At 38.6% G+C, this 16210-nt stretch overlaps 1 protein-coding gene across 1 annotated transcript in view; it reads left to right on the top strand.

The window, feature by feature from the left end:
- Window positions 1-16210, top strand: part of LOC107748743 (protein sidekick-1-like) — a gene marked incomplete at its 5' end in the record, with an annotated part of 201234 nt that overhangs the window by 142589 nt on the left and 42435 nt on the right. The window contains 3 exons of the mRNA XM_016563717.1: window positions 1443-1632; window positions 7449-7547; window positions 14156-14350. Of these exons, the coding sequence (XP_016419203.1) occupies window positions 1443-1632; window positions 7449-7547; window positions 14156-14350 (484 nt within the window). The remainder of the gene's footprint in view (window positions 1-1442; window positions 1633-7448; window positions 7548-14155; window positions 14351-16210) is intronic.

Genomic DNA, 16210 nt, shown 5'->3' with positions numbered 1-16210 from the left:
TTGTTTTTACTCACGATCTTTACAACACGCATTACATTATGTATTTCATGGCACACTCGTTTTATGCGTATTTGGCGCCGCCTATTGTTGTGGGTGTATTATTGACATGTCAAAGTCTAGACCCTGAATATAAGACGACCGCGTTTTTTTCAGATGTATTTCCAAGAAAAAAACATCGTCTTATATTCGGGTCAATACGGTATATTATATTTCTTTTTTATTTAGTACTAACCTGAATAAGATATTTCACATAAAAGACATTTACATATAGTCCACAAGAGTTAAACTGTGCGCCTTTCTTCGGAAAAATCCTTCAGGTCCCACAAATTATTTTGGGTATTTGAACTATGGATGTCCACGATTAACCAGCGATCGATTAATTGTCAATAAATCTTTAATTTGAACGACGATTGATTATGGGAATGATCTAAAATTGACATCCCTAATTTGAACCCTTTCCAAAAATGACTATGCTTTTGAGATCCATCTTTTCACACTGAGGACAACTGAGGGACTTGCATGCAACTATTACAAAAAGTTCAAACTCTCACTGATGCTCCAAAAGGGAAAACAATGCATTAAGGTGAGAACTTATTTAGTCTTCTGGGAAACATGTATGTATCTTCTGTAGCTTCTGAAGGGCAGTACTAAATGAACAAATATGATATTAAGGCAAAATTTAAAAAAAATGTGCACATCTTCAATCTGTTCAAAAGTTTACACCCCTGGCTCTTAAAGGGGTCATCTGATGCGATTTCATTTTTTCCTTTCTCTTTAGAGTGTTACAAGCTCTTGGTGCATAAATAATGTTCTTTTTAGCAGCATCATATGACCCCTTTAATGCATCGTTTTTCCTTCTGGAGCATCAGTGAGTGTTTGAACATTTTGTAATAGTTGCGTATGAGTCCCTCAGTTGTCCTCAGTGTGAAAAGATGTGAAAAAATATTTTTGCAGTGTTGAAATATGGGGCCATATGATGAAAAATCAAGGATTTTTTTTTAAGTTTGATATTATCCTTTGAACATTTTATGCACTTTTCTTTTTTCTTATAAGCCCTAAAGCAGTTCATGTTTGTTCCAGTACCGTTTCATTTTCATTTTAAGTAAAGAAAAGGTTTATTAATGAATTAATTGAAAGTCTGACACATGCGGAAAGACACATATTTGCAGTTAGATCTGGATGTGCACCCATATGTTCAGAAAAGCTGCTCTGGTTTAAAGTCAACAGTAATTAAGGCAGGAGGCTTTATGACGAGAAAAAAAAAAACAGCAGCCTGCTGAACAATGGACCCAGAGGAACAAATCTCATGCCATTCAGCCTTACTAACAGCTATCCCTGTGTGTTTGTATTTAATGTGATCTTAAATTAAAGTCAGTCACAATCACAAAATCACACAACAGTGATGTGAACTATAATCGTGCTTAATATACTTATTCTTTCAGGTTATGTACAAAGAGAAAGACTCCGATTCGGAGGCACAGGTGAATGTGGTTAAAGGCAACCTGACAAAGTCTGTCTTACTGAGGAACCTGCGTAAATACGTCCAGTATGAAATCCAAGTTTTGGCTTTCACACGAATTGGAGATGGGCAGCTCAGCAGCCCCCCAGTCTTGGAGAGGACCAAGGATGATGGTGAGCAACCTTTCATGTTTCACCACTGAGATTCAATTTAATGACCACACAGGGAGTTTAAAGGAATACTTCTCCAAAAATTCTGTCATTATTTACCCACTTTCATGTCATTCCAAAACTGTATGCTCTTTTTTTGGGGGGACATAAAATAATTTTTAATGCAGCTCATCAACAACATTCATAGTCACCTCATCTGTTCATCAGGCTGCAAAAAAACCCACCAGAGACCATCTTAAAAGAAGTAATCAACTTTTGTGCAATATTTAAAGTCTTCGGATGCCACACAAAAGCTTTGTGTGAGGAAAAGATTGAAATATAAATCTTTATTATCTGATAATCTTTTTCCTCAGTGACTTGTAAAAAATACTTGAGTGAGTTATGAGTTGAACTTGAGGATCAAAATCATTGAATACATTTTGACCCTGTTCTTTTCAATAAAAGCCAGTTGGTTCACAAATTGGGCTGATTCATTCACAAATACAGGTACAACTGTCAGCATTTCTCAGGAAATTGCTGGGGAAGATTATTAATGACTTAAATTGGGTTTGTTCCTCATTTAAATAGTGTGGCCTCAGAAGACTTGTAAGGTGTTTTTTGTGCGTGTATAATTTGTGTAGCTAAAACATCACTGAACTGTCATTGTTGTTTTAACTGTCATGAGGTGTTTGTGTTGCACATCATAGAAGACAATGTTAGCATCCGATAATTTTAACTGAGAAAACTGGTTAATTTTAAGCTTTTTTGCGCTATTTTCATCTTCCGGGTTTAAAATCTACATTGTGTTGACGTCACAATTTGTGACGTGGCAATGCACTATAGTACATCGATGACGCGTCGGTGTCTATTAAATTATTCATGAGAGTGCGTGTTCTTATCCTATGAGAAGATGCTTCGCTTAATTATTCACAACAGCATGTGTTGATTTGCTATGACAGGCGTTTCAGACTGTGAGATGACACATTTTTGCACATTAACTGAGAAACGTTCATGGATCGAAGAAGAGTGTTTGTTTTTGCTTTATAATAAGAGTTCGGCACAAACGCGATTCATTCACTTGGTGAGCATAACCGCTTTTACAGCTCTGTGACACAACCCGTCAAAAGGCTTATATAAACGCCACAGAATAAGCCTTCTCTTAAGTTCTCCGAGGTGCAACAGCGCGTTCATATATATGTTTTCGATGCAGAGTGCAAATGGCTGTGCATTTATTTGTGTTTTTAACTCGATGGGAGCGAAATGAAACTGTCTGAATGCGTAGCTGTGTGTGTTGTCTGTCTCCCCTCTCCCCCCTCCTCCGCTCCGCTGCAAACCACGCCCACTTTTTTTAGCATTTTTTTAAAACTGTGGTGAGAACTAACCAGCGCTGAAACGGGGGGTTTCATGACCCTTTAAGAATATTCCAAATACGGTATTTATTTTTTGTTCCAAGAGAGACCCGTGAGGATGAATAATGACCAAATTTTCATTTTTGGGTGAAGTATCCCTTTAATGCTGTAACTCTGTTTTATGTGCACGCTCCTTGACCAAGCAGTGTAAGTTTATGGGCTGTCATGAGTAATGGGCATTTGCTCTGCGCACGAAGAGTGCGCAGTGTGGCCTTGGAATTTATAGAATAAAAAAGATGAAATGGCATTTAGTCTTAAGCTCTTTCAGACACTTTTTTGAAGGTCCTCTATAGCCTTTGATGCTTCATTTGTTTTTAGTGTACATTCTGTGCCTTTGTGTTCGCTTAGTTGATTCGCTCACTGTCTTTTTTTAAGACTAGATTTAGTATAGACAGGTAAACCAATACAGACAGCACAAACTCCATTGGTAAGGATGGCCTCCAAATGTTTACTTTATGGACTGCAACTTAAATAGACTTTGAAGGGCTGGCTGAGGAATTTGAGGAATGAAAGCTTTCAGAAGAGAGGTATGATAGTTTGCTATCCATTACAGCAGTGATTCACTCCGGTCAGGATTAAAGACAGATAACAGTTGGAACTAATGCACTCTTATATGATTGCTATACAGCCAACAGGGCCATAAGGGACAGACTACAGCAGAAATATGTTTTGGGGAAATGGCACAAATAAGGCCCCCCTCAAGGCTGTTCCAGAGAAACAACTGATATACTCAGTGTACCGTGAGATTTGTCAGATAAAGCAATATAGAGTGCTCATATGAAGTGCTGAATTGTAATTTATCTCATGTTCAAAGCTGATTTCATTCATTCAAGCATGTTATACTTGGAAAAGTAATATTAAATATAAACCATCTGCCATGAGTTCTTTACTTAGAAATTATTTGGTTATCTAGATATCTCAATGGAAAAGGAGGAAATTAATGGAAATAAAATATTTTATTGAACTAGACTGTAAACCACACATACAAGACTAAGACTAAGGGCAATCAAATGTAATAGACATTTGAAAAACATAATTCAAATTCAGATTACAATCCGGTGAAAATTGAGCTTTGAACTGGGTTTGAATCTTTAGAGTAAGTAACTGTCCCAGTGGCCTTTACCAATCCTTTTTTTTAGTTTATTCTTTGGTTTGGTGTTTGGTTTGGTTTAGTTTAGTTTAGTTTAGTTTAGTTTAGTTTAGTTTAGTTCTATCTATCTATCTATCTATCTATCTATCTCAAGGTGTATATGCTGTAAATATATTAGTCTGGATATGTTCGCATGTCTGGACTCTGGATCATGTAATTTGTGTATATGGTACTGTTAATGTAAATATTATAAGTCATAAGCTAAAACTACACTATTACTGAATCACATATGTCACATTGTGCAGTTTAGCTTGCTTCACAAACCCAAAATCTTATCACAAGAGAGGACGTCATGGGGATAGCAATAAAAGCCTTTTCCCCCAGCTTGTGAGAGCTATTTAAAGCAGCCCACTATGTGAAATACAGGGGTCAGCCCTTAATCCAGCCGGCTACAGAGTCACATTAATGGAGTCTGCACGCCCGCGGTCAGCTCTGTGCTGCTCTCTGAATAAGAGATAACAGGACTCCGTTAACGTGGCTGTAAATGGAGCTTCCCCTTGACAGATGCAGAGAGCTCGGGCCATTTCACCGCCGCACTTTTATGATGGAAGCGCAGGGCCCGGGCAGCATGTCCTCCCGTCTGTGCTCACTCGACCTTGGAGCAATTATCTGTGTGTTTGCCTTTTAAATTCCCCTCCAGAACAGACCTCATTAAGGACTGATGGTACAGCAGCATTTTATCCAGGCCCCGGACGCCGTACGCAGGGGGTTGGAGATGCTACGGTCCGTCCATCCTGTTTCGGCCGGACGCGAGTGATCATTCTGGCTTTTGTCTGTAAACCTAAACATCCTGTGATTGGATTTAATCAGAGCCGTATCAGCAAAGCAAGCAGCAAATTGGACGTTTCTTTTTTGCACTGCGATTAGATTAGCGTGCCTTAAAGTCGTTAGCGTTCGCACATCTCTGAAAAGATTGGCAGGAAAGTGTGTTTATTAGTGGCTCGCTTAAAGAAGTAATTAATAAACGGATTTTCTAATTGTAGGTTCACGCCGAGTAAATGCACTCGAGTCATGAGTCGTGCATCATAAGTAGTTAAAAGACTCCTCATGTGCGTGTAATCTCCATATAAGCCTCGTGGCACGCGGAGGGCTGATAACAGGATGATGAATGTTAGCAATACATTGGCAAGAGAAAGAGGCATCTTGGGAAAAGCACGCTCTACTGTAAGAGCTTCTTCTTGTGGACATGTGTCCCTACGGTCCCACACACAATGACTGCAAAAAGCAATACAAATCAAATCGCTGTCAGATGTGTTAGATTTATAAGTTCCATAATGTCCAGGAAATGAAACATAGAATCCGCCTAACCGACCGTATCGACTCGGGGAATCCAGAGAGAAATAAGGAAGCGGCCGAGAGACGGCACAACGTTGATTGTGTTTGTTCCGCATTTGTACAGCACGGCGTTTCGCGTACAACACAGCAGCGGTGTCGTTTCCTGCTTATGTGTGTGTACCTCAGGCACAGCACCGGCCCACCACCGTTATTGGATTCCCTCAATGTTATCTGTCGCTCCACAGGTGTCCTGTTAGTGGATGTATAGGCCTGTCACAGATGCCTTGGAGAGAGGGGAAAGTGTGTATGTTTAGAGGTGAGACGCACCAGCAGGGGAAGGAAACATCCCCCTTAATCAAGGCCTTTAGCAGAGCCCTCTTTTAGCACCGGTGGCACACTGTGTCCTTCAGAGTAGGGCGCTACAGTCATTACATCCTCCAGTCATCATTGGTTTCCTCCTGTAGGCAGCAGATCGCCCCTTGGCAATGTTTCCCTTCAGTCTTAACATACAATGATAAGAGCTCTGCTCATCTAGTGAAGCATGTGACTCAGTGATGGCCCACTTTAGGAGGGGTAGAGTGAGAAGGTGTGACATGTGGCAGCACTCATGGACCAGCATGGATCTAAATACTCTGGTCAAGGACAAGCTGACAAAGTCTGAGGGGAGAATGACCAGATTTCGCAGCTCGCTGGCCAACAGCTAATCATTAGTACTGTTTGCTAGAGCAGATTTGAATTAACAAACCACACACACTGAGGAGACTTTGGCATGTAACTCATGAATATGAATTATACTTCAAATTGCATGGCTTGTAGAGTCATTTCTAGAGTCCAGAACTGCTCAGAGCAACTTAGCAACCACATGGCAACACCCTGGAAACCACCCAAAAAATCCTAGCAATCATATTCTGTAGTAATGTGCTAAAATCCACTTAGAACATCTCAAGAAATGGCATAGCAACACCCTAGCAACCACCCACAACTCCCTAGCAACCACATTCTGTAGTAATGTGCTAACAACCACTTAGAATATCTCAAGAAATGGCATAGCAACAGTTTGGCAACCACCCATAACACTGTAACATTGTGTTAACAACCTCTCAAAACACTTTTGCAACCTCATAGCAACAACTTGACAACCATCCACAATACCCTAGCAACCACATTCTGTAGTAATGTGCTAACAACCACTTGGAACATCTCAAGAAATGACATATAATAGCAAAAATCTGGCAACCACCCATAACACTGTAACATTGTGTTAACAACCTCTCAGAACACATTTGCAACCGCAAAGCAACACCTTGACAACCACTTTCCACCAACATTCTAGCAAATTCCTGGCAAACACCCACAATATCCTAGCAACTACATTCTGTAGCAACATGCTGACAACCACTCAGAACTTCTTAGCAGCCACATAGCAACACCCTGACAACCACCTAAAACACCCATGTAACCTCTCAGAATACAGTGGCAACATACAACCACTAATGCAACACTCTTAATTATTCATTCAGACTTCACATTATTTTTATAGTAAGGTGGATCAGAGAACAATATTTCTGTGCACAGATGGATGGAACATGAGCGTTCACTCTTACAGATGGAAACAGCTGCCTTTTCCACTGACGAGATGTAATCTGGAATATGTTCATTAAACTGACACAGTTTGAGTGCTGTCATAACTGTCTCTTTCTTCTCATCCCTTATGTTTTTGTCTTATGAATGTTACATTTTTTTGTTGTTGTCCTTTTCAAACCAGATTTTTTTATAATGACCTTATCCTGACGTAAATACCATTTCAGAGGCTGTCTCGTAGGGCTGCTGCTGCTGCTTTGAAAGCTAAATAGCCTCTATTAAAGCTCTCTGATTTGGGCTTGTGGTTCGGCTGTAATTCAAGAGAAAGCTTTAGAGTTCCATAAGGTGTATAGGTGTTGTAATTACTGCAGGAGTCATGTAATGATAAAATCTCATCTTTGGCCTCTCCTTTTCCCCTTCAATAGTTCCCGGACCACCTATGAGACTTGTGTTCCCGGAGGTGCGTCTGACAGAAGTGAGGGTGGTCTGGCAGCCCCCTGTGGACCCCAATGGCATAATTATGGGTAAGAGAAATAAAAGGTCAATTCCTTAAATTATACACTGAAGAAATTAAATGTAGAACAAATTGAGATTTTACCTTTTTTCACAACATATTGTTATCGTATTATTACACTTCTGGGTAACACTTTATTTTAAGAACCAATTCTCACTATTACCTAGTTTCTTATTAGCATGCATATTCCTAGCATATTAGTTGTTTATTAGTACTAATAAAGCACATATTAATACCTTATTCTGTATGACCATATTTTAGATCCCTTAATCCACCCAATACCTAAACCTAACAACTTACTAACTATTAATAAGCAGCAAATTAGGAGTTTGTTCAGGAATAGTGAATATGTGTTCCCTATTTTAAAGTGTTACCCACTACTGTTCTGGTGTCAGTAATGTTGTTTTCTTGAAAATTAGCAGCACAACTGTTTTCAACATTGATAATAATAAGAAATATTTCTTGAACAGCAAATCAGCATATTAAAATAATTTCTAAAGGATCATGTGACATTGAAGACTGGAGTAATGACATGATGATTTTCATATTTCACAATATTACTGTTTTTACTGTATTTTGATAAAATAAATGATAAAAAACATGGAAAAAAGTTTCTTTAAACACACATTGTCACAAATAAACAGTAATTAGACTTTAGTTTAAAGTTTAAATTAAATTTTCACCAAATTATTTGCAGCCATTTTTAAAACTTATTTCTGGACAGGCATAATAATGTACGATTCTGTGAGCAAATAATCCAAGACCACTCACCTAGGAAGTGACTTGTCAGACTAATTTAGTCCAAGATTCAGACTGATCCTATGTATGTATTCAGTCTGATTTGACTGATTCAGTTGAATAATTCATTGTGCTGTTTTTGTGCATTTTTTTAATATATTGCCATTCTTCTCGTGAGAATGGTCACGGCTGACCCATGTAGCCTGGATTCAAGTGGAAAGCTGCTTTCATGTACTTCACCTCACATTAAAAACAGTCTCCTCAGTACTTGATCTGGCCTACATGAGAGCGTGAAATGCATTGGACTGGCAGTATCTGGCTCAGAGCAGAGCCCGTTTCTTTCCTCCGCTCTGTGAATGAAGCCATGTCACCGTGCACCTGAGACTAATTCCTCATACGGGAAGAAGGAGCCGGAGAGGAGAAAATCCCTGCGTTTTAATGAGATTAGTCTGACTAACACCTCAAGTGAATGAAGCTCAGAATAGCCGCCTGCCAAATCATGCTGCCTGTGCAAATCACACCGGAGAAGAATACACGCAATCTCAGCGATGCAAAGATTAGATCTGAACACATTTGTTGATAGAATCCTATTCACGAAGCATTAATTTTGAATAAAATGAGACCAGTTTAAGCATTTTGATGATGTTTGGGGAAAATTGAGACTTTGTTATGGTGTGTATACTGTAGAAAAATAAAACTGAAAGCATATGCACGATTCATTTTAGTCTGGAATGTGGCACAGCATGACTGTTTACCCAGAAGTCTTATAAATCCCTGTTGGAAAATGCAGTTTAAGTTAAGATGCTATAGCTGTGTTTTCTGGAACATGGGAGCTGGTTTCTAGCTGCTCTAAGCCGGTCATTAGCTGGTCATTAGCTGTTGTCCCCCAAAAAATGTAAACAGTGTCTCTGTGGTGCTATCAAAACATTGCTCTGTTTGTTGGAAAATATCGTCCATCATATCTGACCAACAAAAGATCATTATTTGGTGATGTTAATGGCAAAACTTTAGCTTGTCATATGTAAGTTAACATATCAGTTATCTTAAAAGTTTTTGGGGAAAAAATTGTCTTGCATAGTTTTTAGTGTATTTTGCTGGAAAAAAAGAACACAGAACAGAACATGGCGATTGCAACTGCCAAGCTCCAAAAGTACGATAAAAGTGATGATTTGTGTGTAGTTTTCAAGTCTTCTGAATTAGGGCTGCACGAGAAATCGCATGCGATATTTAACGCGCATCTTGTCAGAAAGCCGGTTCTGTAATCAGCGGTAAGGTGATGGAGATTTACAGCTGATTACAGAACCGGCTTTCTGACAAGATGCACGTTAAATATCGCATGCGATTTATCGTGCAGCCCTATTCTGAATTTATCTGCTTGCTTTGTGTGCAAATCGAGTCCAAAATTTCAGTCATATTCACTCAAAATAATACATCTCACATGTTCTCACATCTCTTGTCAGCGCAGTATATTTAAATGTTTGTAAGTGAAGTGTGGAAGTCTCTCTACAATGTGCCACTCACTTTGAGAACCATTCGCCTACCATCTTGCACCAGCTAATGCAAGTTTAGACCATTTAGAAACCAGCTACCATGTTCCATAAAAAAAACAGCCACCAGCTTATGCTGGATTTCCAGCAGTGTCTTTTGTTTACAGCAAAGCCTAAATGTAATCCCGTTTTCAAAGCCGCTGAAAACTGTGTTGTGTGTTCCCAGAAGCGTCAGCAAACCTGACCGTTAAAGTCCGTGGCTGGGAATGGGAGTTTGCTTTGGATTTTGCAGCAGATCGAATAGTTGCGCTTAATCTGACTCCAGCCGCTTCACTCAAACACAAAAAACAGAAGGGTCTGACAGAGGAACTGCGCAGAAAATGACATGCTAAATCAAACCGGAGCTCAGACGTGTGTAGTGAACATAAGCTAAATAGATGTAAAGGCAGGTGCAGCCCCCTCCAGCGGAACCTGGATAATAACATCAACACCGCAGCGCTCCCAGACGAACATGCCACACGCATGGTGTTATTTCGTTATTTCGCGTTTCCATGTCATACTTTGGCAGATCAAGAGATGCTGGTTATGTAGATTGAAGTCACAGAGAGAGCTCTTTCAAAGAGAGAAACGAGATTTCCCGGCATGCCGCTAATTTGCTGCATCTTGAAGAAAGGAAATGCTTTGAAAGCAGATGTCGATGAGAATGCCGCTTACTGAGATTCAGTGACTGTTTTTGTTGTTGTTGTTGTTTCTTTTCTTTTCTTTTTTTGTGCAATTTTTGTGTCATTATCATTATGTAGTTATGTTAAAAATATTTTTAATATTTATTTTATATTTAATATACGCTATTTTCTGTCTACTTTGTCTAACATTTTAATTAAACAAATGGCTTTCATAATGTCTAAAATAAAAAGAGACATCTTGAAAAAAGGAAATGCAATGAATGCCACTTTTGGTGAGAAAGCCGAGATTCAGTGGCTGGTTTTTTTTTGGTTTTTTGGGGGTGATGTTAATGGCACACAAATTTCACACATTAGCTTGTCATTAAGTTGACAGCAGACATATTAAAAGGTTTTTTTTTATACTTTTTCAGATAAAAATGAAAAAAATACAGAACATTTTAATTGGACAAATGGCTTTTATAATATCCAAAATAAAAAGAGGCATCTCAAAGAAAAGAAATGCATTAAAAGTCAGTATTGATGAGAACGCCGCTTGCTGAGATTCAGTGGCGGAGCGCTGGGCTTTCCTGCCCTTTCTGCCGAGGCACTGCCCTTGTGAGTGTTTTTGCTGGCCGCTGCAGGACCGGTAATCATTGGGCAATGAATGAGGAAAATAGAGCTGCAGGCGTTTGTGGGGTTGTGACCTAGCCAATCACATGGGCCGATGCCCTCACAGTGGAAACCCTTTCCCAAAAGCAAAGCCCTAATAAACAATGCACGGGTCATAGCCCGTCAGAGCCACGCAAACGGGCTGCTTTCTGCCCACAGTACTCTCTGTATTTCTAGAAATATAGACACTGGCATGGAAGTAACTGGGAAGTGAGGGTGTGTGTGTGTGTTTGGGGATGAATGTATGTGATTTTCCACTGCCCCTCATGGCTGAAGTGGACATTAGGATGAAATGGCAGCCCCCAAGTGCTGCAGATTCTCAATGTGGGATGGCCTAATTTCGTTTTGCACAGCCCAAGGGGACCAGCATGCAGTGCAAGCATCCCGAAAGATAAATAGATGGTTGAATAATGTTCCGTCTCTCCCACGGCCAAGCTCTGCCCACACATTCCATTTTCAACATGTTTCCCGATAATGTTATCATTTGTTTTGCTGGCGGTTTGCAACACGTGCCATTCCCTCGGACACGATGCAGATGGATGCTCAGCAGATCTAGCACAGCACTTCTGTGTCAAACCATGCCTGTTCAATCTCTAAGTTAGGAATACATGGATTTTAATTTGCCTAAAACATTCTGTCCTTTAGCATAATACACATTTTTTTATATTTTAGTTTTAGTTTCAGTTTTAATTTTTAGTATATGAATTCAATTCATTTCATTTCCAGAGTTTGGGAGCCAAATGCGAAAAAGCTCTACCTACTTTACTTTAGTTTGAGTTTTGCGACCTTAGGGAGCGTGATGGATTGTAGCGTGGTAGAAGACTAGTTAGGTACGCAGGAGCTAACCCATTAAGGGCCTTATAGGCAAGTAATAATATTTTGTAACTGATACGGAACTTAATAGGTAGCCAGTGCAGAGACTGTAAAATTGGGGTAATATGATCATATTTTCTTGACCTGGTAAGGACTCTAGCCGCTGCATTTTGGAGTACCTGAATGAATGCATGAATGAATAAATGAATGAGTGAAGCTTTTATATAGAGCTTTATATAGTTGCAAATGATTGGCAACATACTTATCTATTAATAAAGATATAATTTCTACATTTTACTTTGATTTATAATATACATTACACTATTTATTTAGTTTTAGTTACAATTTTTAATTATGTGAATAAACAGTGATTTTCATATATTAATATAGTCATACTTTCTCTATTTCAGTATAATTTATATATTACACTATTAATTAATTAATTTAGTTTGTTTTACATTTTAGCATTTCAATAATGTTAAACAGTGAGTCTCAACCAGGGATAAATAAGTAATCTTGAAAAGAATTTTGATTTTGCTTTGCTAAACCTTTAAAGCAAAAAAAATGTGTAAATATTAGTGGTGTAAAATTATTAAAATAATTCAAAATATTTTTTTCTAATTAACAGCTTAACATATTCAGTCCCTATTTAAGGAAAGAAAGCCAAATTATATCTGTCAGTGTTGGTTTCAACCTCGTAATGAAAGATATGGACCTTCTGTTTTTGTCCCAATCAAATGTTCCAACCAATATCAAACTAAATACAATTATAAAATGACAGATTTTGTACTTTTCTGCTTCATTTTGAGCGACAGCTATTGGTGAAACTGTTTTTCACTCACAGAATTGGTCTTTAGTTTAAAAATGAATAATTCTAATAATGGCAATTAATGATAATGCTAAATAATATCCAGTATCCACATTATACTTCAATGCGGAAGTAAGCCTATGGGTGAGACTTCCGGTTCATTAGCCGCTATAGAGAAAAAAATGAGTAGAATAACAACGACAGTAGGGCTGCACGATTAATCGAAATTAAATCGCTAAGGCGATAAATCGCGATTAGGCAGAAGAAATCCTTATTGCGGTTGCTGAATAAACAGAAGATTTAACTGCTTTCATAAATTCAACGTGACTAATAAACACACGACTACGGCAATATATGATTTATCTGAGTTCGTCTTATTATAATTTTTATTATAATAAAGTATATAATAATGCAATGCTAATCGACATAGCCTTTATCACTGCTTAGAATACTATGAAATGTGTTGCGTGCCTTATTCTGTGTAAGATTATGAATGCGATTTTGCATATCTTGTCAGTGAACTACGGCTCAGTGTAGTAAATGCTGCTCCATCTGAAAGCACGTGCTGGAGATTTACTACTAATCACAGAACCGGCTTTACTGACAAGATGCCCATGACAATCACATTCGATTAATCATGCAGCCCTAAACGACAGTAAAACGGTTTGCACTAAAAAACGTGTACATAATTAAGATAATACATTAAAATAATATGGTAAGACACACCAATTTGCAATATCAAGCAGAATAAATATAAGCCAAAAATAGCTGGATGCAAATGAGACCAGAAGCCAGACCCATACAACTTACAAATGCCCACTCTTACGTGAAAAATGCAATGGACAAAATGAGTTAAAAATAACATAATTCTTGTTTGGTGTCGATAAAGGGCTACCTGAGCTGGACCTATTGTGCTGTGGTAAAACACAAACAAATTTCATTTTATGCATGTTTGTTGCACATTAGCATTTTGTTTGTGGTTCTTTTCTCTTTGTATTGAATTTGACATTTGGATTAAATTTGATATAAGGAGTGAAGGCAAGGCAGAGGACTTCCCCGATGAAAGACGTATTTGAATAAAGTCTTTCTGCAGTAAAGGAAAGCAATGACTGCAGACGTTAACCAGAGCCGAATTTAAAGTAGATGCTGATAGACCAAATTTTCCAGTGCACTGAAGCCTTTTTGAAAGCCGTTCGTCTTATAAACCTGCTGTTGTTTTTCTAAAGATGGTTTCCCAACTACAAATGGCTTTTTGAGGAGATATTTTCTTCCTGTCCTTTTGTACTTTGAGTTCTCAAAAGCATGCCTGACTGAAAACGACTCTCAGAGTTTGTGGAAATATTATTCATACTTTTGATGTCAGCTTAAGCTGTCTCACCGTAGACATGAGAAGGACGGAGGATCAAGACTCACTTCAGACGATCTAATGACTGTTTTGTAGGATACCAGGTAGCTTACCGTCTGGATTCTGGGGATCCCAACCAGTTCATCACAGTAGAGGTGGGCCCTGATACCCGTCAGTTCACCGCCTCCAACTTGACCCCGGAGTCGGCCTACATCTTTCGCATCTCTGCCAAGACGGAGCAGGGCTGGGGAGCACCTGCACAGGCTGTGGTCATAACTACTGAGATTAGAGGTGATGCAAACACATACATAAATACACAACACCCATATTGCTTTAAAGGCAGGGTAGGTGATTTGGTTCAAAAAAATTTTTTTGTTATGCTGGTTGAAAGTCTCTTCATATCCTGATAGCAATCACTAAGTTAAGTGGTCTAAATGAAGCTAAATGAAAAGAATGAAAATGAGCGAGAATGAAAAGTGTTATTATTGTAAAAATATTCTCTTTGTACTGTAGTTTTCTCACTGGTGAATGAGACATGAGGTAATCTGACAGCATTGACACCATCTATCGTCGTGTTGCTGGTTAGCCTCTCGTCTGTCTGTGTGCGTTCATGTGTTTTGGGGGAGGCGTGGCTTTGGAGAGTGATTATGCAGGGAGGGTGGTATCTTATGCTTTCAAAGCTATCTTACTATTGCTAGCCTTTCCGAAATCGCCTACCCTACCTTTAAAGTCAGAATGAAATGAAAATTCACCTTGTTTATTTTCTGAATGCATGTTATTAAATTTATTGTAAAAGATTCATCCATGCACGGTGTAATTAAAATTTCATAACTAGATCTTCTGTTAAAACGCCAGACTTTTCTCTGGTGACATGTGCTGGACTTCTCCAATCATTCTGTCTGCTTAAACCCGGTCCCTTTTTAACAACTGACTTGCAAGTTCACATTCAGATCTGCCTTCATCAACAACTAATGGATTGAACCAAGTCCAACATTAATTTATTTTTTATTTTTTATGCCACAAATCGGAAGAAAAGATCTGTTGCTAACATCGTGACTTTAAACACCATTTGATTTGAATATGTGAGACATGATCCTGGATCAGTATTCATATCATACGATCCAAATCCTTACCCCAACTTTAAAATTATAGGCAGTGAAGCAAGTCCTGCTTCTAAAAAGATCATGCATATATTTTAAAATTATATTTAAAAAATAATATTGTCTTCATTTGAAATTACTTTTCAACACATCATCAAGAACAGAAAATAATGTTAGATATTGTTTCTACAATTTTCCCAATGGTTTACACAGTACGTTAGTGCCGGTTAAAGGTGCACTAAGCGATTTTTTTGCCAAACAATATTGATATTTGAAAGCACCAAAACAAACACGCCCATACCCCAACAGGACCTCGCCCCTGATATCTCCACCGCACACGTACGTACGCAACCATGGCAACGACGATCGCGGAAATAAGCGAAGATGAAACACAAGCATATTCAAACAAAAGCCAACACGGATAAGTTGTGTGAAACTAAGCAAAATCAACGTTACTCACCTATCAAGAAAAAAAAACAACGCAACCTCGGCGTCCGATTCGAGCCCTTCCCGCTCCTTGAGTTTCTCTCCACTGCTGGAAAGCTGCTCCGATATTTAAGCGGGTCCTACCTCTTGCCTGATCGTAACCCTTCTTTTTAATATTTTGTTTCTCTGATATTTTCCTCTTTTTTTATCTGCCATCTCTCTCTATCTATAGTCGATCTGCTAATATCCGTCCTCTCTTCTCTCTATCATTGCAAGACACGCCCCTTTACTGCTGATTGACTACAAGTGTGTTTTGGGACTCAGTCCGACGCTGTGGTCAAAAGCATTTTTCAAAAATCGCTTAGTGCAGCTTTAATGTTAACATCATAAAAGTTTGTCAATAATAGCACAAATAGATTTGTAACAGAAGCATTACTATTGGGCAGAGGCGGACAGTAACTAAGTACATTTACTTGAGTATTGTACTTAAGTACACGTTTTGAGTATCTGTACTTTACTTGAGTATTATTTTTTTCTGGGAACTTATGACTTTAACTTCAACTATTGTACTTTTCACTCCACTACATTTCTATCAGGGTCCTCGAAGTAGAAAGTCGTTACTATG

This window comes from Sinocyclocheilus rhinocerous, unplaced genomic scaffold (genome assembly GCF_001515625.1).
Source record: "Sinocyclocheilus rhinocerous isolate Xijiao unplaced genomic scaffold, SAMN03320098_v1.1 scaffold3266, whole genome shotgun sequence".
NCBI lineage: Eukaryota > Metazoa > Chordata > Actinopteri > Cypriniformes > Cyprinidae > Sinocyclocheilus > Sinocyclocheilus rhinocerous.
The sequence above is the reverse complement of the archived record's forward strand: the minus strand, read 5'-3'. Positions and strand labels throughout refer to the sequence as shown.